Source organism: Cervus canadensis, chromosome 9, assembly GCF_019320065.1.
Source record: "Cervus canadensis isolate Bull #8, Minnesota chromosome 9, ASM1932006v1, whole genome shotgun sequence".
Classification (NCBI taxonomy): domain Eukaryota; kingdom Metazoa; phylum Chordata; class Mammalia; order Artiodactyla; family Cervidae; genus Cervus; species Cervus canadensis.
The window spans coordinates 80,818,735-80,834,439 of record NC_057394.1 but is presented as its reverse complement, the minus strand read 5'-3'; the positions used below and the strand labels follow the sequence as shown (position 1 = coordinate 80,834,439).

General features: G+C 41.3%; 1 protein-coding gene across 4 annotated transcripts in view; it reads left to right on the top strand.

Annotated features, from left to right (window-relative positions):
- The first annotated feature begins 1,269 nt into the window (after positions 1-1,269).
- Positions 1,270-15,705, top strand: part of CDK8 (cyclin dependent kinase 8) — a 71,464-nt gene continuing 57,028 nt past the window's right edge. For 2 of the 4 annotated variants that reach the window (XM_043477757.1, XM_043477755.1), the window contains exon 1: positions 1,271-2,007. In XM_043477757.1, the coding sequence (XP_043333692.1) occupies positions 1,880-2,007 (128 nt within the window). In that variant the 5' untranslated portion in view covers positions 1,271-1,879. Of the gene's footprint in view, positions 2,008-15,705 lie in introns of all 4 variants that reach the window. The other 2 variants (XM_043477756.1, XM_043477754.1) reach the window with 2 other exon arrangements.

Sequence of the window (15,705 nt, the reverse complement as noted above, 5' to 3'; positions counted from 1 at the left end):
AACTCAACACATGTTTACTGCACACCAAAATCAAGCCATGATACTAGGCATCAGGAAATATGCAAATACTACTTCCTATAGGAATTAATAATCTAGCAAGGAACAGGAAGTAAAAGAACACAATCTGATGAATACCATGGGAGAGGTGAAAAAATTGGTTGGAGGTTCAAAGTGGAGAGACAACGTGGGGAGCTTTCGTGAAAATGGTAGCAGTTTGGAAAAATAAATATAAACATAAAATTAACATAAAATCAAAAAATGAAAAATAGACATCTAAATAAGGGGGATAAAACAAAATGAGGTATTATTATCAATATATCAGCACTGGGACTTTCTTGTTGGTCCAGTGGCTAAGACTCCACACTCCCAAATGCAGGAGTCCAACGTTCCATCCCTGGTCAGGGAATTAGACCCCACATGTTGCAACTAAAGATCCTGAGTGCCACAACTAAGACCTGGTGCAGCCAAATGAACAAATATTTTTTTAAAAAACGATAAAGATACCAAGATTCCTCCAGCAGACACCTTTCCTCCCTTAAAATTATGAACAGTTTTTATGGATTTAGATCCATTGCTGTAATCATAGCTAAAAATGGCTATTCTTAGGAGTAGTGGTGCAGAAGGCCGTACTCAAAGTAACATCACCTCTGAAAGGACAGTCGTCTGTCCCAAGAGTGCCACTTTCTAGGGGCAGCGTGGCCACTCCCAACTGACTCCCTTTTACTGATCTTTGCAATGCGTGTCAGCACATTGCTATCACTGTGCAGCCCTTATTAGACCGTGAACGACAAGATTTCCCGAGTGATAGTCTGTGAGCCGTTGATCAATAATTAGACTTATTTTTCTTCGATAACGATAGTGCCCTTTAAACTCTGAAGTTCGGAAGCGGCACAAAATGTGATTCTAACACAGACTAGACTCCCTCACGCTTAAATTTCTCTAGTTAAGTTTCTGGCCCAAATCTGACTCTAGCGACAACGCTGTTAAAAAAAAAAAAAATTTTCCAAGTGGTCATCGAAACGACTCCCCTCCTTCTGGACTACGAATCCCATCGTGCATCGCTCCCACCTCCCCCCCTCGCGGGGGGGCGGAGCCGAAGGCGGGGCGGCCACGGCGACGGCCGGTGCATTCTGGGTGCTGTAGTCTGGAGCCCCGGCTGCCGCCGGGACAGCCCACGTGGTGCTGGTGGCGGCTGCTCTGGGCAGCGGCTACCGCGCTAGGTTCACGCGCCCCCTCGGGGAGCGAGGCTCGGCTGGAGCGGTGCGCGGCGCGGGCGGCGGGGAAGGCCGAACGGCCCGGGTCTTCGCGACGTTTTTGCGACAGCGCGGCCGCGTTCCGCGAGTCCCCGCCCTCCGCTCTCTGAGGAGGTGCCGGCTGTTGTGCGGCGCTGCCTTTCTGTCTGAGTGGACGGGAGAGCGAGCGAGGGAGCGAGCGACTTAGGGAGCGAGCGTGAGCGTGTGTGAGCGCGGCTAGGCGCGAGCCTCCGAGGGAGAGCCCGCCGCGCCGCCGCCCGCCGCGGGGGCCGAGCGCGCGGCCGGAGCGCAGGAGCCGGAGCCCGCGGGGACAAGGGCAGCGACCGCACTCCCCACCCCCAGCCCCGGTCCTTTGCCCTCCTGCGCCCCCGGGTTCCTCGGCGTGTGTCCCCCCCACCCCACCCCGGCCGGCCCCCGCCCCGCCGCCCCGCTGCCCCGCTGGATGTCCCCGGCGCCCTCGCGGGGCCTCCTTTTGCTCCTGCCGCCGCGGCCGGGCCGGCGCTGCGGCCGCCGGGCGTAGAGCGGGCGGCTTCCCGGGGGCCGCGGCTGCCGGAGCCTCCCGGAGGGCCCCCGCCCCCGCGCCGCGGCGCCGCGACCCCAGCTCCCCGGCCCCGCCGGCCGTGACAATGGACTATGACTTTAAAGTGAAGCTGAGCAGCGAGCGGGAGCGGGTCGAGGACCTGTTTGAATACGAGGGCTGCAAAGTTGGCCGAGGCACTTACGGTCACGTCTACAAAGCCAAGCGGAAGGATGGGTGAGTGTCGGCGGGGCAGGTGGGCAGCCTCCCGCGGGCCGGGCTCCTGGAGGACATGGTGCCCGAAGGGGGCCGAGCCTGCGCGAGACCCCCACCCCCACCCCGCGAGCCGCTCCAGTGGTCTCCGGGCGCCGCTCGTCGGGAGGAGGAGCGTCTGATCCACGGGCTCTGTACTTTTCAAGGGCTTTGGTGCCAGATTTCTTTAAATGTTGCTTTAAAATGTCAGCTTAAATGATCTTGGAGGGAGGGGTCGATTTATTAGGGGACCCTTTACCCGCCTGCGGACTGACATGCATCAGCCCGGAAGGGAACCTGGGATCCTTTCCCTCGCACAGGTTGGTGATGCATTTAAGACCCCATTTGGGTTTTATTTGTGGGGAAGAAAGCAGCAAGTCCGTGTGGTTCTGAAGAGTTCCTCCCGGTGATCGATCACCTGCGGCAGAAACGTAGCAGTTGCTGTTTCGCTATCATTAGCTGCGAGTTTTCCTAGAACAATGAGGATTTGGTGCAGGGTGGGTGGTGGGGAAAAAGGCGAGTGACTAATAGGGGTGTCTTATTCAGAGCCCCCCACCCCCAGTTTAGCAGTTGGCAAGGAACTTTAAATAGTCTTTTTGCTTTAAATGTTCTTACCTAGAAATAATTAAGTCTGTGGCTGGTAATGGTCCCAGTTTAGTTTCCTAAACCGGCAAGTGAACTGTTCATTTTTCCTTTGTCAGTAGATGAATGTCTTGTAATGTTGACAAAAGAGAAGACATTTCTTAGTTGAGAAATATAATCTGTTAACTCCTAGTTTTCCTCTTGTAAAAACGGATGTTGTCTTTCCCACCTTTGACACTATAGGAAAAGGCTGGAAAGGACGTCAAAGCTTATATAATCTTTAGATTTTATTATAAACAAAGTAGGTTTACTTGAACATCACTCTTAGTTTGGTTAAGCTGCAGTTTAACGTTTAAAATAATTGCTTTTTTCAACAGATTAGATGGGAGGATATGTTCAGAACGGTATTAGTGCTTAAAAAAATGAAACCATTCGTAAAGCTGAAGTTACCTGGGTTGGGGGGAAGCCATATTTATAAATACTTCAGTATTCTCAATATTGGAAAAGGAAGGAGCTATGTATTCAATATTTTTCTTAGATTTACTGGGGTATCTTTCTAAAATACCTTAAAATGGACTCTAAGGAAGAAGATAGTAATTCTAATTAGTTTGGAATATAAGTTTCAGTGCTTGTATGCAGCAATAAAGCAGTACTGGTATCTGCAAAGATAGGGAGTTGAAAACTTGATCCTGTAGGTGCTGCATGTATTCAAAAGTACTTTTTAGTGGAATGGATAGTTGGGTGACATTTGAGAAATCACTGTCTGGAGATACTGCTGACTCTTGTTTAATTATGTTTCTCATTGAAGTATTACTCTGTAATAAAGTACATATTTAAAAAATTATCCTTGTTAACTTCCTGTACAATGTTTTTAAGAGCCTTATACTCTCTCCCTGTCCCCCAGTATTATGTAATTTGGGGCATGTTCATAAAATGCCCGATCCCATGAGGTTAGACATTGTAGTACATTTGACCAGTCTGTCATCTGTTCTATAAAATTCTGGTGACCTTAAATTCTTTTTGATCTCTCTGAAAAAAAGTTCTATTTTCATAAATTACTATTTTAATAAAACATCTAAATTAACTTTGAACATTTTATTAAAAACTGTAATGTTGTTTACTGGCAGGAGGTACTTTTGACCACATTTTATGTCTTCTGGTCAAGTTTTCATTTAGGATAACTTTAGGAGATTTAAATTTAATATGTACAATTTAAAAATAGTTGGATGTAGGTATATGAACATTTCTTTATTAATGATAGCCAGGTAGCATTGCATTTGTAAACATTAACTTTTTGTTTATAATTCCTTGGGCTTGTTTTTCAGTGGCCATTAATGATTTTGTTCATAGGAAAAACTTTTTTAAAAAATGGATCAAATGTCAAGAGAGTTTTAAAATTACTTTCAACAGTTTCTGTGTTCCAAAGGGAATATTTTTCGGTTTGGCTTCTTATAACCTCACTCTGGTAAAATGCAGTATTATATTTATGAAGCTTTTTTGATCTTATGTCAGTGAAATGTAATTTAATGCATTTTAGTCCAGGTAAAATAAAATTTGTGGCTATTTAATCTTTTATAAAAAGATGATCAGATAGTTTGGTTCTAGTATTGATTTATTTTCAAATGAAATTATATATTCTGCAGCTGAGATTTCAGAGAACTCTAGGATCCTAGACAGTAACACCTTCAAAGAGAGTACTCAGATTTAAATAAAATGAAATAAATTTTGTTTTGATGTCAGTTCATTTCAGTCACTCAGTTGTGTCCGACTTTTAGACGCCATGGACTGCAGCACCCCAGGCTTTCCTGTCTTTCAGTATCTCCCAGAGTTTGCTCAAACTCATGTGTTTTTTCAGTTTTACAGTTGAGGAAACGGAGATTTAAAAGGTGAAACAAATTTGTCCATGATTACATAACTAATTAAATATCAGAGCTGGAATTGGGGGGTTACAAGCAATCTCTTACTCCAGACCCATGCTTTTATCCATCATGCTTTGTATTAACATAAATATAAGCATAGTCATGGGGATTTGGTGTTTTAGGGAGTCATTCAGAAAACATGAGTGCCTTATTCCTGGGCTAGTCTTTTTAGTTAACTTACACTTTCTTAGTATGTTTCTGAACAATCTTAGTTTTTTCTAATGCTGCAAAAGTAAGTATATAACTATGTGGGTGTTTCTGCTTATTGTGTGTGTGTGTGTGTTAGGATGAACTGTTAAGTTGGGGAGACTGGAGAATTGAGTATGAGTTCAGACTCTGCCTCTGATCACCAGTGTGACCCTGGGCAAGTCATTTGTCCTTGTAGACCTTTGTTTCTTTATTTCTAAGATTACAGGGTTTCAGTTGATAACTTTTTGGGACTTCCTAGTATTGTAATTTGAAGAAGTAAAAATCATGACTAGAAAATACTTTTGCAAGATCAGGTAAACAACTACTAAGACAAAAATTTTACCTTAGGCAGTAATATACTTCCATGTTTCTTAGTCTCATGCTTTAATGTGGATTCTCATCAACCGCCAATGAGAAGACAGGTAACTTCCAAAGACTTGTCAGCTCCCACACCTAGCATGTCTTTTATCCCACTGTAGCATCCCCTCCGTTTACCTGTGAAGGTACCAGGTTCATGTGGCTCCCCCACTATTGTGCACCACTCATTTGGTGGCTAGCATGAGAGACTTCTCTGATCTGCACTGATGCTGTGAGTCGGCTTTAATTCCTTAACTGTGATCAGAACTTGGTTGGAACCCTATCTTCCCCTGAAGGATTCTGATAGTTTTGTTCTGAATATCGCTGAACCCAGTATCTAGCTTGAATTTGATATAAGTATTTCTTTAGATGTCAGATGTGGCAAATCCAGCATGTAATAATCCCTGCTACTGGGGATTTTGCATGTCCGGTAAGGAATATTCCTTGTAACATTTAAAACCTGTGATGGGAAGGGACAGGCAGAACATTCATTGTGCGTTTCTTACCTGCTGGCCGTTGAACTTACCTGTTTTAGATACTCAGTGAATTCAGATCCACAGGTTAGGCCTCTCTGAGGTGTCATTCTTAAATCCGATTTTCTTAGTAGCAAGACTGGCAAATTAATTCATTTGGATTTGTTTTACAGTTTCTTCTAACATCAGTTTCTTCTAACATTGAAAGAAGTCCATCCCCTCATTCATTCAGCAAATATTTACTGGATCCTTCTATCTGCCAAGCACTGTCCAAGGTATTGACAGTGCAAAGATGAATAAAATACTCCATTATTTGAGAAGATACCTGCTGAGGAAACAAACATGTAAATAAGCTGTAGTAATTGAACAAGCACTATGATAATCAATACCAGGTGCTCTTGGGACACAGACGTGGAGCTTCCAGCTTCTCTGCTTTCAGGGAAGCCCCTCACAGAGGGCAGCACTCTGTTGACCATGAGAGGAAAGGGAAGGTCTCCTCAGAAAGGACATTTCAGGAGGACAAAAGAGTGCTTTCTGTTGTGCTCTTAGACCCCAGCACAGGCTGTGGGTTTGGATTCTTTCTTCCCATGCCTTCCCTCCCTGTACCTGTCTGTTGCCAGCGTCTTCAAGCTCCTGCTGCGTGCGTAGTGCTCCACACATGCGCTGCAGATGTTCCCTTGTCTGCACTGAACCTGATGAGGCCCCCAATTCAGCACAGGGATAACTTTATCAGCACGGAGGTGGCGCGGTGGTGAATAACCCCGCCTGGCTTGGGAAGATCCCCTGGAGCAGGAAATGGCCACCCATGCCAGTATTCATGCATGAAAAAACCCCATGGACAGAGGGGCCTGGCGGGCTACAGTCCACGCGGTTGCAAAGAGTCAGACATGACTGAGCACCTAAGCGCACATGCACACAGAGCACATTCATTGTCTCTGGGGCAGTTTGCCACCTTTAGAACATTGGTGCATCAGAGCACAAGCTGCCTCTGAAGTCCAGGTGTCTGGTTTAGGAGTAGCGCTCACGTGTGAACTGCCACGGCAGGACAGCCTTTGGCTTATGACTCCCAATGGTAGATGATCTTCCTCTGGCCTCACTTCTGTTAGGAGTAGGGAGCCAGAATTTTCTCGCTGCTGAGATGGTGGTGGCAGCAGTTCAGAGGGGGACTTCCTCTTGCTGGGACTCTCGGTGGTGTGAAGAGGTGGTAGGGAGGGGGCTTCCAGCATACTGAATATCAGCCAGGAAAACAGAAATAATGATATATTATTATAAGTTATTGTTGGTCATTTGCAAACTTACCTGCTTTTTCAAAAATTTGTCCTCTTGGCAACTGTGTCCAGAATTATGATTTACAAACACTTGAAATAACCATATGTAAGGGAACTGTATATGCCAAATCAGTGTTGATAAATATATATTTTTTCCCCTGTGGCTAGTGTCATTTTTCTTGTCATGTCTTACATTGTTGAATGAATCCTCGTCGTCTGGGTTTTTTTTTTTTTTTTAATGCTTTTTCTGTTCTTAGCTGCTGCTAGAGAATGGAAATCCTACTGTCCTTAGCTCCTTCAGAGCAGTTTGTATATCCTTTCCTTCACAGCAGCTTAAGTAGGCCTTGGCCATCTTTTTGAAACTACTGTGATGTTTTTTGTCTTTAAATATCTCTTGTCACCCCAAGGCAGTTCTTGAAGTTGTCACTGAAAAGTGACTTTCACTCGTTATTTTGATCTTAATACTTAAAGACCCTTTAGTATAATTTCCTCAAGATTCTTTAGTGTAGTGATTGTCAAAGTCACAAATCCAGCCCCTGCTGTAGTAAGCTACTTTTACTGATAGAGTTATGTCATGTCGTTCAGGTGTGTCATCGCAGAACAAATGCCCCTTTTAAAAACAGATATATCACATACCATAAAATTCACCCTTTCAAAGTGTGCAGCCCACTGGCTTTTAGTCTGTTCACAAAGCTGTGCCATTATCACTGCTATCTATGCCGGAACATTTTTCTCCTGTCAGAAGGAACTCCACATCGGTTAGTAGTCGCTCCACAGTTCCCCTTATTCCCAGGCCCTGGCAACCACTCACCTACTTCCTTTCTCCATGGATTTGCCTATTCTGAACATTCCATGTAAATGAAAGCACACAGTATGTGGCCATTTGTGTCTTTTACTTAGCATAGTGTTTTCAGTATTCATCTGTGTTGTGCATGCATCAGTATTTCATTCCTTTTTATGGTTGAAAACTATTGCCTTGTATGGATAGTCCATGTTTTGTGTATCCGTTTATTACTTGGTGGACACCTGGATTGTCTCTGCTTCTTGGCTGTTTTGAATAATGCTGCTGTGAAACTTCATGTGCGAATTATTGTGTAGATACCTGTTGTGGGTTCTCTTAGGCATATACCCAGAGTCATATGGTAACTGTTTAGCTTTTTGAGAAACTGCCAAATGTTTGAAAGCAGCTGAGAATCACTTTGAGTCTCTCTACCTTGACTTTGGTTTAGAACCAGGATTTGTCCTTTGTCCGCAAGCCCTGGACACCTTAATTTCCAGGACACCTTGTTCCCAGGACATTGTTGACACACTAGTCTATATCATAGTGATTCTGAAATTCAGATTAATGCAACTGCTCCTCGTCCATTAAATCAGACTGCCCTTCTGAACTTATTCTCAGGCAGCACCTGTTGCTGGGCATTTTTTTCCCTCAGCTGAAATCGGTTCTGACATCGGTTCAGAAATCCTAACTACTTTTTCTTAAAGTACAACTCCAATAATCCTCTCTTCACTCATCACCACACAACACATAGTTAGCTTTTCATAGATTATTCTGTAACTACTTCAGTGTGTATGTGATTACTGTTTATATGTCCTTTGGGTCTTTTCTGGTGAATGTTCATGGGTTAGATAGTATAAATTTCCTCTAGGGCAGTAATTGTGTTCCCCTTACTTCCTGGCATATTGCCAAATGTTGACAGGTATTTTAATATTTTTTTATTTTTGGTGTACCTAAAATTGATATCTGAAAATTTTCCTTTTAAAATTGCTAAACTTAAAAACTTGAGCATATTTTGAAATAAAAAAGTAGTGTCTTGTGAAAATACCCACAGAAGCTAAGTTTGATGGGCTGGCTAAATTAATACCAGGAACAGACTTGAACAAAACCAAAGGCCAGATGCAAGCTTTGTTAATTGAAAAAAGGTATTTGAAAAATTGAGCCACTACAAAAAAAAAAGTATTTTCTAAAGTATACCTTGCCAATGCATCAGTTTAAATGGGGATCAAACCTTTATTTTTAAACTTAAGGAAAATATAATTAATCTCAACCAAAGTTGGCATTTAATTTTATTTAAGCTCTGTGATTGTTTCATATTTGAAATTTTCTTTTGTCATGTGAATAAATTATGCAGTTTAACAGCTGCTCAAGGTAACTCAAGTTACTCATCTTTCCAGACAAGCTCTTTAAAATGTATAACTTTATTATAACCCATGAGTTCTAGTAAACAGTCATCCTAAGGAGAGGAATTCCTCACATCAGGATGCCTGCTGTGAGTGTTTCGATACACCTGAATTTTATAGGTTGTCTAGAGAACTAAGGGATTTAAAAAAAACCCAAACTTGTCAAACAGTGGTATCATAGTTTATATTAAACAAGTCAGTATTTTGGGGAAAAGAGGAGGTAGGTATTGAAAAATTATTTTTATGTGGCTTGTTTTAAGGAAAGCCAATAAATCTCATGAAAATTTTAAGCTCATATAGGATAAACACATTTGTTTGGAGCTTTTTCACTTTATGAAAGAAGTCCTTTAAGTAAGGGATCTATCCTAACAAACTTATCCTGGGACTCAGTTTGCAAAAAATTTCAATTTATACACAGTTCCCAAGAAAGTGTTAAGCACACAGTAAGGAGTACTTAACATTTGTTTTCTACTGCTGACTTAACATTGAAGGTTCTTTTAAATGTAAAATTAAATCATTTAAATATTTGACATTCCATTATAGTTTCTCTTTAGCTGTAATGGGGGGAAGGCAAATTTGTGTATTTATAGTTTATTTGGTAGCTATTCACTGAATGCCTGTAATATGCCAGGTTCCAGGTTCTGTGCCAGGTATGGGTGATTCAGCAGTGGACAGGCCACAGTTGTAAGTCTTTAGGGAACTTAAAGACTTTGAGGGGCACAAGCAAGTAAACAGTTACTTGTAGTAAGTGGGATAGGGCTGTGGTGGAGAAAACAATGAATGAAATCTCCTATGACCTTACATTTTTTCATTCGAGAGTATTATGCATCTTTCCATGTCTGTGAGTATAGCTCCAAATCCTTAGTTTTAATCATTGTGGGCATCACATTATTTTGATATACACACAGATTTATATGTAAATATGTATCCAGTTAACCAGTTCTCTAGTGATAGATGAAATTTAAGTAGTCTCTAAATTTTGGCCATTGCAGTGAGCAAAGAAGCTCCTAGAAAATATGACTACAGTTCTTCAATATAATATCAAGTTCTTGCAGTGGAATTTTAGGGTCAAAGATTGTATTCTTTCAACAAGTATATTTCTGTTATAAGATTAGATTATAAAATTAATAAGCTCTCAGGATAAATAATCAAGCAGAATGTAAGGCTATGCGGGAAGACAGCAGTCCCCCTCTTTAGGGACAGTCGTTGTCAGCCTCCTGTGTGTGTGCAAGTGGAAGCAGGTGTATGTCTGGGTCGACTTTAAAATTTAATACTTCATTCATTTTAAGCAGATAATACATGCGTATGTAAAAAATGTAAGTATACTGAGGAAGTGAAAACTTAAGTCCTCTCATCTCTTTCTCCTCCAGTCACCCATTTCTTCTTGCAGAGCTGTCCACTTAGATGTGTTTCTTGTGTATGCAGTCCAGCTTTGTGGACACAAACATCTTTGGACTTAGTTTATGGTATTATTTTTTATGTGTAACTCTTATTTTTATGAAGTCACATTTATCAGTGGCTGCTGGGTTACATGTAGAAATTAGAAAGGTCTGTATGTCGTCATCTCTAAACACAAATTCTTTGATGGCGTATATGTATGTTTTGTTCCTTGCTTTTCTCAGTTTTTGTGTTCTGAAGATGGCTACAGTCCATGGGGTCGCACAGAGTTGGTCGTGACTGAGCGATTGAGCATGCACACAACAGCCATAATCAGTTCACTTCAGCAGCTTGTCATTCTGTTTTATGAACATACTGTATTAGTGATACACAGATCCAATTGAAGACGTTTAGATTGTTTTCTTTTCTTTGCTTTTTAATGCTCTTAAACAGTACTGCAGTAAATGTCCTTTATATCAGTCTTTGCATACAGCATTCTCTCAGGTGGAGATAGAACTGCCCAGGTCCCCAGAGCCTTCCCCATAGGGAGGTTTGCTGTGGAGGATACCACTGGCAAGGAGCGAAGTGTGCATGAAGCAAGGGAAGCTCCCTCCTGGCTTCTCTCAACTGTTTTACAGACTGATCAGCGTGCCAAGCACAAGTGATACATGACCCCAGCACATCACTGGTAGACTGCTGCAGTGCAGGTCAGTTTCCCAGGAGTGTCTCTTTAACAGGCCTGGGCTTCAGGCTCTTCTGAGATCCAGTCTTATGTCCTCAAGAAAGTTTGCACCAATTACACTGTCATCCAAACTCCCAAAACAAAACTTAATGTGGAAGGAAGAAATGGGAATAAATACAATAATAACATGTTTGAATCATGGGGGTGAAATGCATTGTAGAGTCAGAATTGTTTCGATTGTTCTTTTGGAAACTTTGCTGTAGGTTTTCTTTGCCTGCATAGTCCTGGGTATTTTAGATTGCTGGTTGTCATAAAGAAATTAAGACTTGTGGACATTTAAAATTACAGTCACTATGAAGTTCACATGTTATTTTATGTTCACATTCATGAGATTTCTCTGTTCCGGCTGAACACTGCTGCTGACCTCTGTTCCTGTCCCATGTGCCTGGAGCTCTTGATGCAGTGTCTCCTCCAGCCACCTGTTCAGCCCTGACTGCGTGTACTCCTCTGTTGCTCAAATGATCTTTCTCTCTGTTTCCTGTTGCTTGACTTTGGTCATCTTTTCATTCCCTGACCAGCAGTGACCCAGTCTTTTCCTTTTCACCCCTTTTGGCTTGCTTTTTTTCTGTTTTGTACTGATTTTGACTTTGACCTTGTTCTTTGTTCCCTGTCCCCTGTCTCAGTCGTATTCCCCTCTGGGCTTGCCTCTGTGGACAGAAAGCTTGACCCTCTTCTGTTGCCAGTGGAATTGCTTAACTTTGTGTATTCAGCAGTGGTAATTGTTTATGTTGGTAGGCAGGCAGCTGATTATAAGATAGTTCTGATGTGTTTTACGAATTTGGAAGAGATTTTTTTTTAAAAGTCTTAAGCTCAGCTAAACGTGTTCTTCATGTACATAATATCTGCTCAACAGAAGTCGGAAAGTACTTACTTCTTATAGGCAGATAAGAAGCTGAAAAAGTATGCAAACATTTCATCTTTTTATCTGAAAATCTATTTTAGTACAGATGCGTCCCGCACTTCTTGAGAGTTTAAACCAGATAAGATACCCTGGAACCGAAAGTTACTATTGTCCTGTTTTTAGCCAAGACTAGCTAACCTCCTCAGAGCCTTGACTTGTGCTTGGACGTGCATACGTGAAAAACATAAAGAAGCCTGTCAGAGTAGCATACACATCTCCTACTTCACCTGTTGCTCTTCTGCACTTTTTTTTTTTTTTGAAGGGATGGAACCATTAGGTTCTGAAAGGTGATTCAACCTGATGTTAACTTTAAATGCTTGAAGTTTTCAATGCAAGCCAGAAATACTAATCAACCTTACCACCCTTTAACCTTTATTTGACTTGGATCATGTAGCATTTGCTCTATTTCCATTGCACTTTGTAAAACTGAACTCACCCAATTTAAGTATGCTTGCTGATTTTCAAATCAGAATGCAGCACAATTACGTTTTTCCTTGGTGAAATTCTGTACTATGATTATCCCTGAAATGTTTTGGAATGTAAGATAACATTTGTTAAAATAGTGACTCATTTTTAAGTGTTTTAAAAAGTACTTTTGAGTTAGTTGCAGTGTATTAAGTAGAGAAATTCAATACTAGTTGTCTTCATGCAGAAAATATTAGTGAAAGCTATCAAGAAGTTATACATTTTTATACATTAATAAAGCTTTCTAATAGCTTTATTGAGGTATAATTCGCATACCGTCCAGCTCACCTGTTTTAAGTGTACAGTTCACTGTTCTTAGTATATTTACAGAGTTGTGTGGTTGTCACCACAATCTAATTTAGAATATTTTCATCCCCCCAAAAGAAACCCTGCACCCATTAGCAGTCGTTCCACTTACCCTCCAACCCTCCAGCCTTAGGCAACCGCTAATCTGCTTTCTGTCTGGATTTGCCTGTTCTGGACATTTCATTGAAATGAAATCATACAATATGTGGTTTTTTGTGACTGGCTTCTTTCACTTAATGTAATGTTTTTAAGGCCCATCCATGATTTAGCATGTATCACATTTTGTCTGTCATTCATCAGTTGTTGGATAGTTGGGTTGTTTCCACTTTTTTGGTTATTATGAGTAAGGCAGCTATGAACATTGGTGTGCATCTGAGTCCCTTCTTTCAGTTCCTTGGATATACATGTGCCTAGGATATACATACAAATGTGGAATTTGGATATACACTTAGGAGTGGAATTTCTGGATCATATGGTATGTGTATGTGTCCTCAGTGGCCACACCATTTTACATTCCCACTAGCAACCCACAAGGGTTCCAGTTTCTCTACATCTTTGTTAACACTTTCTTCCCACCCCAACCTTTTTTTTTAATATAGCTATCCTTATGGGTGAGAACACTTAACTAATTTTTATTCTCATAGCAGTATTAGATATGAGATTGACATGCAGTATACCAGCTGGATCAATTCATTTAATCTTTCTGAGCACTGTGGATTTCTTGTCTATAAAAACAGATTCATCCCACAGAGATCCTTTGTATAGTATATGATAAAGCATGTAAAGAAAGTTTTCAGGCTCTCATAGGGCCATGTAAATTATACATATTTTAATGTATTTATTAAATTAATCTCACTGGTTCTATTGTTTGTGGTTCCACTATTTCTCCAGTGCCCAGTTATGCTAATTTATATTTTTCAGGAAGAATTTGTGATGTTTATTAGTAGGCAGTTTTCCTAAATATGTCTTTTTGCAGATAGTAACTTACAGTGCGTCTGCCTATGATGTCATGGTTGTGTTTCTGAGAAATCTCTTACAAAAAATCTCTAATGAAAACAGCTCTTTCACTGGGGTATGGGTGCTAGAGGGCTTTTGTTGGACTTGGCTGTGATATAACTATTTTTGTAGTTGTATTCTAAGAGGAATGCATCTGTTGACTAAACAGGACAGAAATAAACTTTGCTTCCTTACCATTTAGTCTACTCAGAAGGTTGCGGTTCCCCAACCTTTGTCCCTGATTGAGCAGTCTTGCTACCATTGCCAGTGGTAAAAGAATAAAAGAATGCTTGGGTAAACAAAACAATTTCATTCCAGAAGAACACCCAGACAGTCAAACAATGCATCTGTGTGTGCATATTCTTTGCATGCAACTATTATTTTTCCTGTTTACTCTGTGCTGATTCCAGTTTGCATCGTAATAATGCCTTTGTGTAGAGACTTTTCCCCCCTAATTAATTGGTGATGTTATAAGCATGTTGTGTTGTAAAAACTCATGCTATAAGAGACTTGCCTGTATTTGCCAGTACAGGGTAGATAGTAAGTACTGTAAATATTTGTTGATTTCAGGTGACCAGACGACCCATTCTATAGATTGAGACATTTGTCATTGCTCTAACTCAGTGCAGTGTTGATGCCCAGCTCAGTAAACGGTGCTTATTGATAGGATCTGGTTGTACCAATACATTTGTTGTTGTTAAAAGTGTGTGAGTGGGTTCCAGAGAATTCCAGGGGTAGTTATCTCTAGAAAAACACATGTGTCGAGGGGTTGAGCAGATGAAACAGTAGTCCCCTCCTTATCCAGATGGGATACGCTCCAAGCTTCCTGGCAGATGCCCGAAACCTTGGATAGTAGCATATTTCCTGTGTTCTCTCATATACTAAATGTATACAGCATGGTACACTGGACAGAGAAGTGATCCTCATCCTTGGCGAGATGCAAGATTTCATCATGCTGCTCAGGACGGCATGCAGTTTAAAACTTACGAATTGTTTATTTTCCGTTTAATATTTTCAGACTGTGGTTGACCACGAGTAACTGAAAGTGCTGGTAAGGGGGGACTACTCTGTTCACTGTATCATTAGACCGTGTGTTGACAACAAAGTGGAAAATGTAATCCTACCATTGTACAAAATCATGAGACCTTTTTGCTTTTGACAAGCATCGTCATGTGGTAGGAAGACAAGAACTAGAGTAGCTCTGGAGAAAGGCAAATATGATAAAATGATTGGAGAAGAGTACCATAGTATAAACTGAAAGGATTTGGGTCTTTCAACTTGGAAATTGAAGGGGTAGATTTGAAGTATAGTCAGCCCTGGGCACAGAGTGGAAGGTCAGGGGTATTGTTTCTAGGACCCTTTGGATGTAAAAAATTGAGGATACTTGTTTCCTTTTTGGGACTTCCATGATGGGAAGTGGTTAAAACTCCATGCTTCTGCTGTGGAGGCTGAGGGTTTAATCTCTGATTGGGGAACTGAGATCAATCACATGCCACTTGGTGTGGTGAAGATTTTAAATAAATAAATAGAATGATGTAGTGTTCACACATACATGAACTATGCATATCATCCCATATACTTTATTTTTTAAGTGGAATATAATTGCTTTACAATGTTGTATTCATTTTTACTGTACAACAGGGTAAATCAGCTATGTGTATACACATATCCCCTCCCTCTCGGGCCTCCCTCCCGCCCCCCTTCCCACCCTCTAGGTCATCACAGAGCGTTGAGCTGAGCTCCCTGTGGTATGAAGCTGCTTCCCTCCACCTGTTTTACACATTATAGTATATATATGTTAATGCTACTTCCAATCCACCCCACCCCCTCCTTTCTGATTTGTGTCCACAAGTCTGTTCTCTACATCTGCACCTCTATTCCTGCCCTATAGGTTGATGAGAACCGTTTTTCTAGATTCCGTATATAT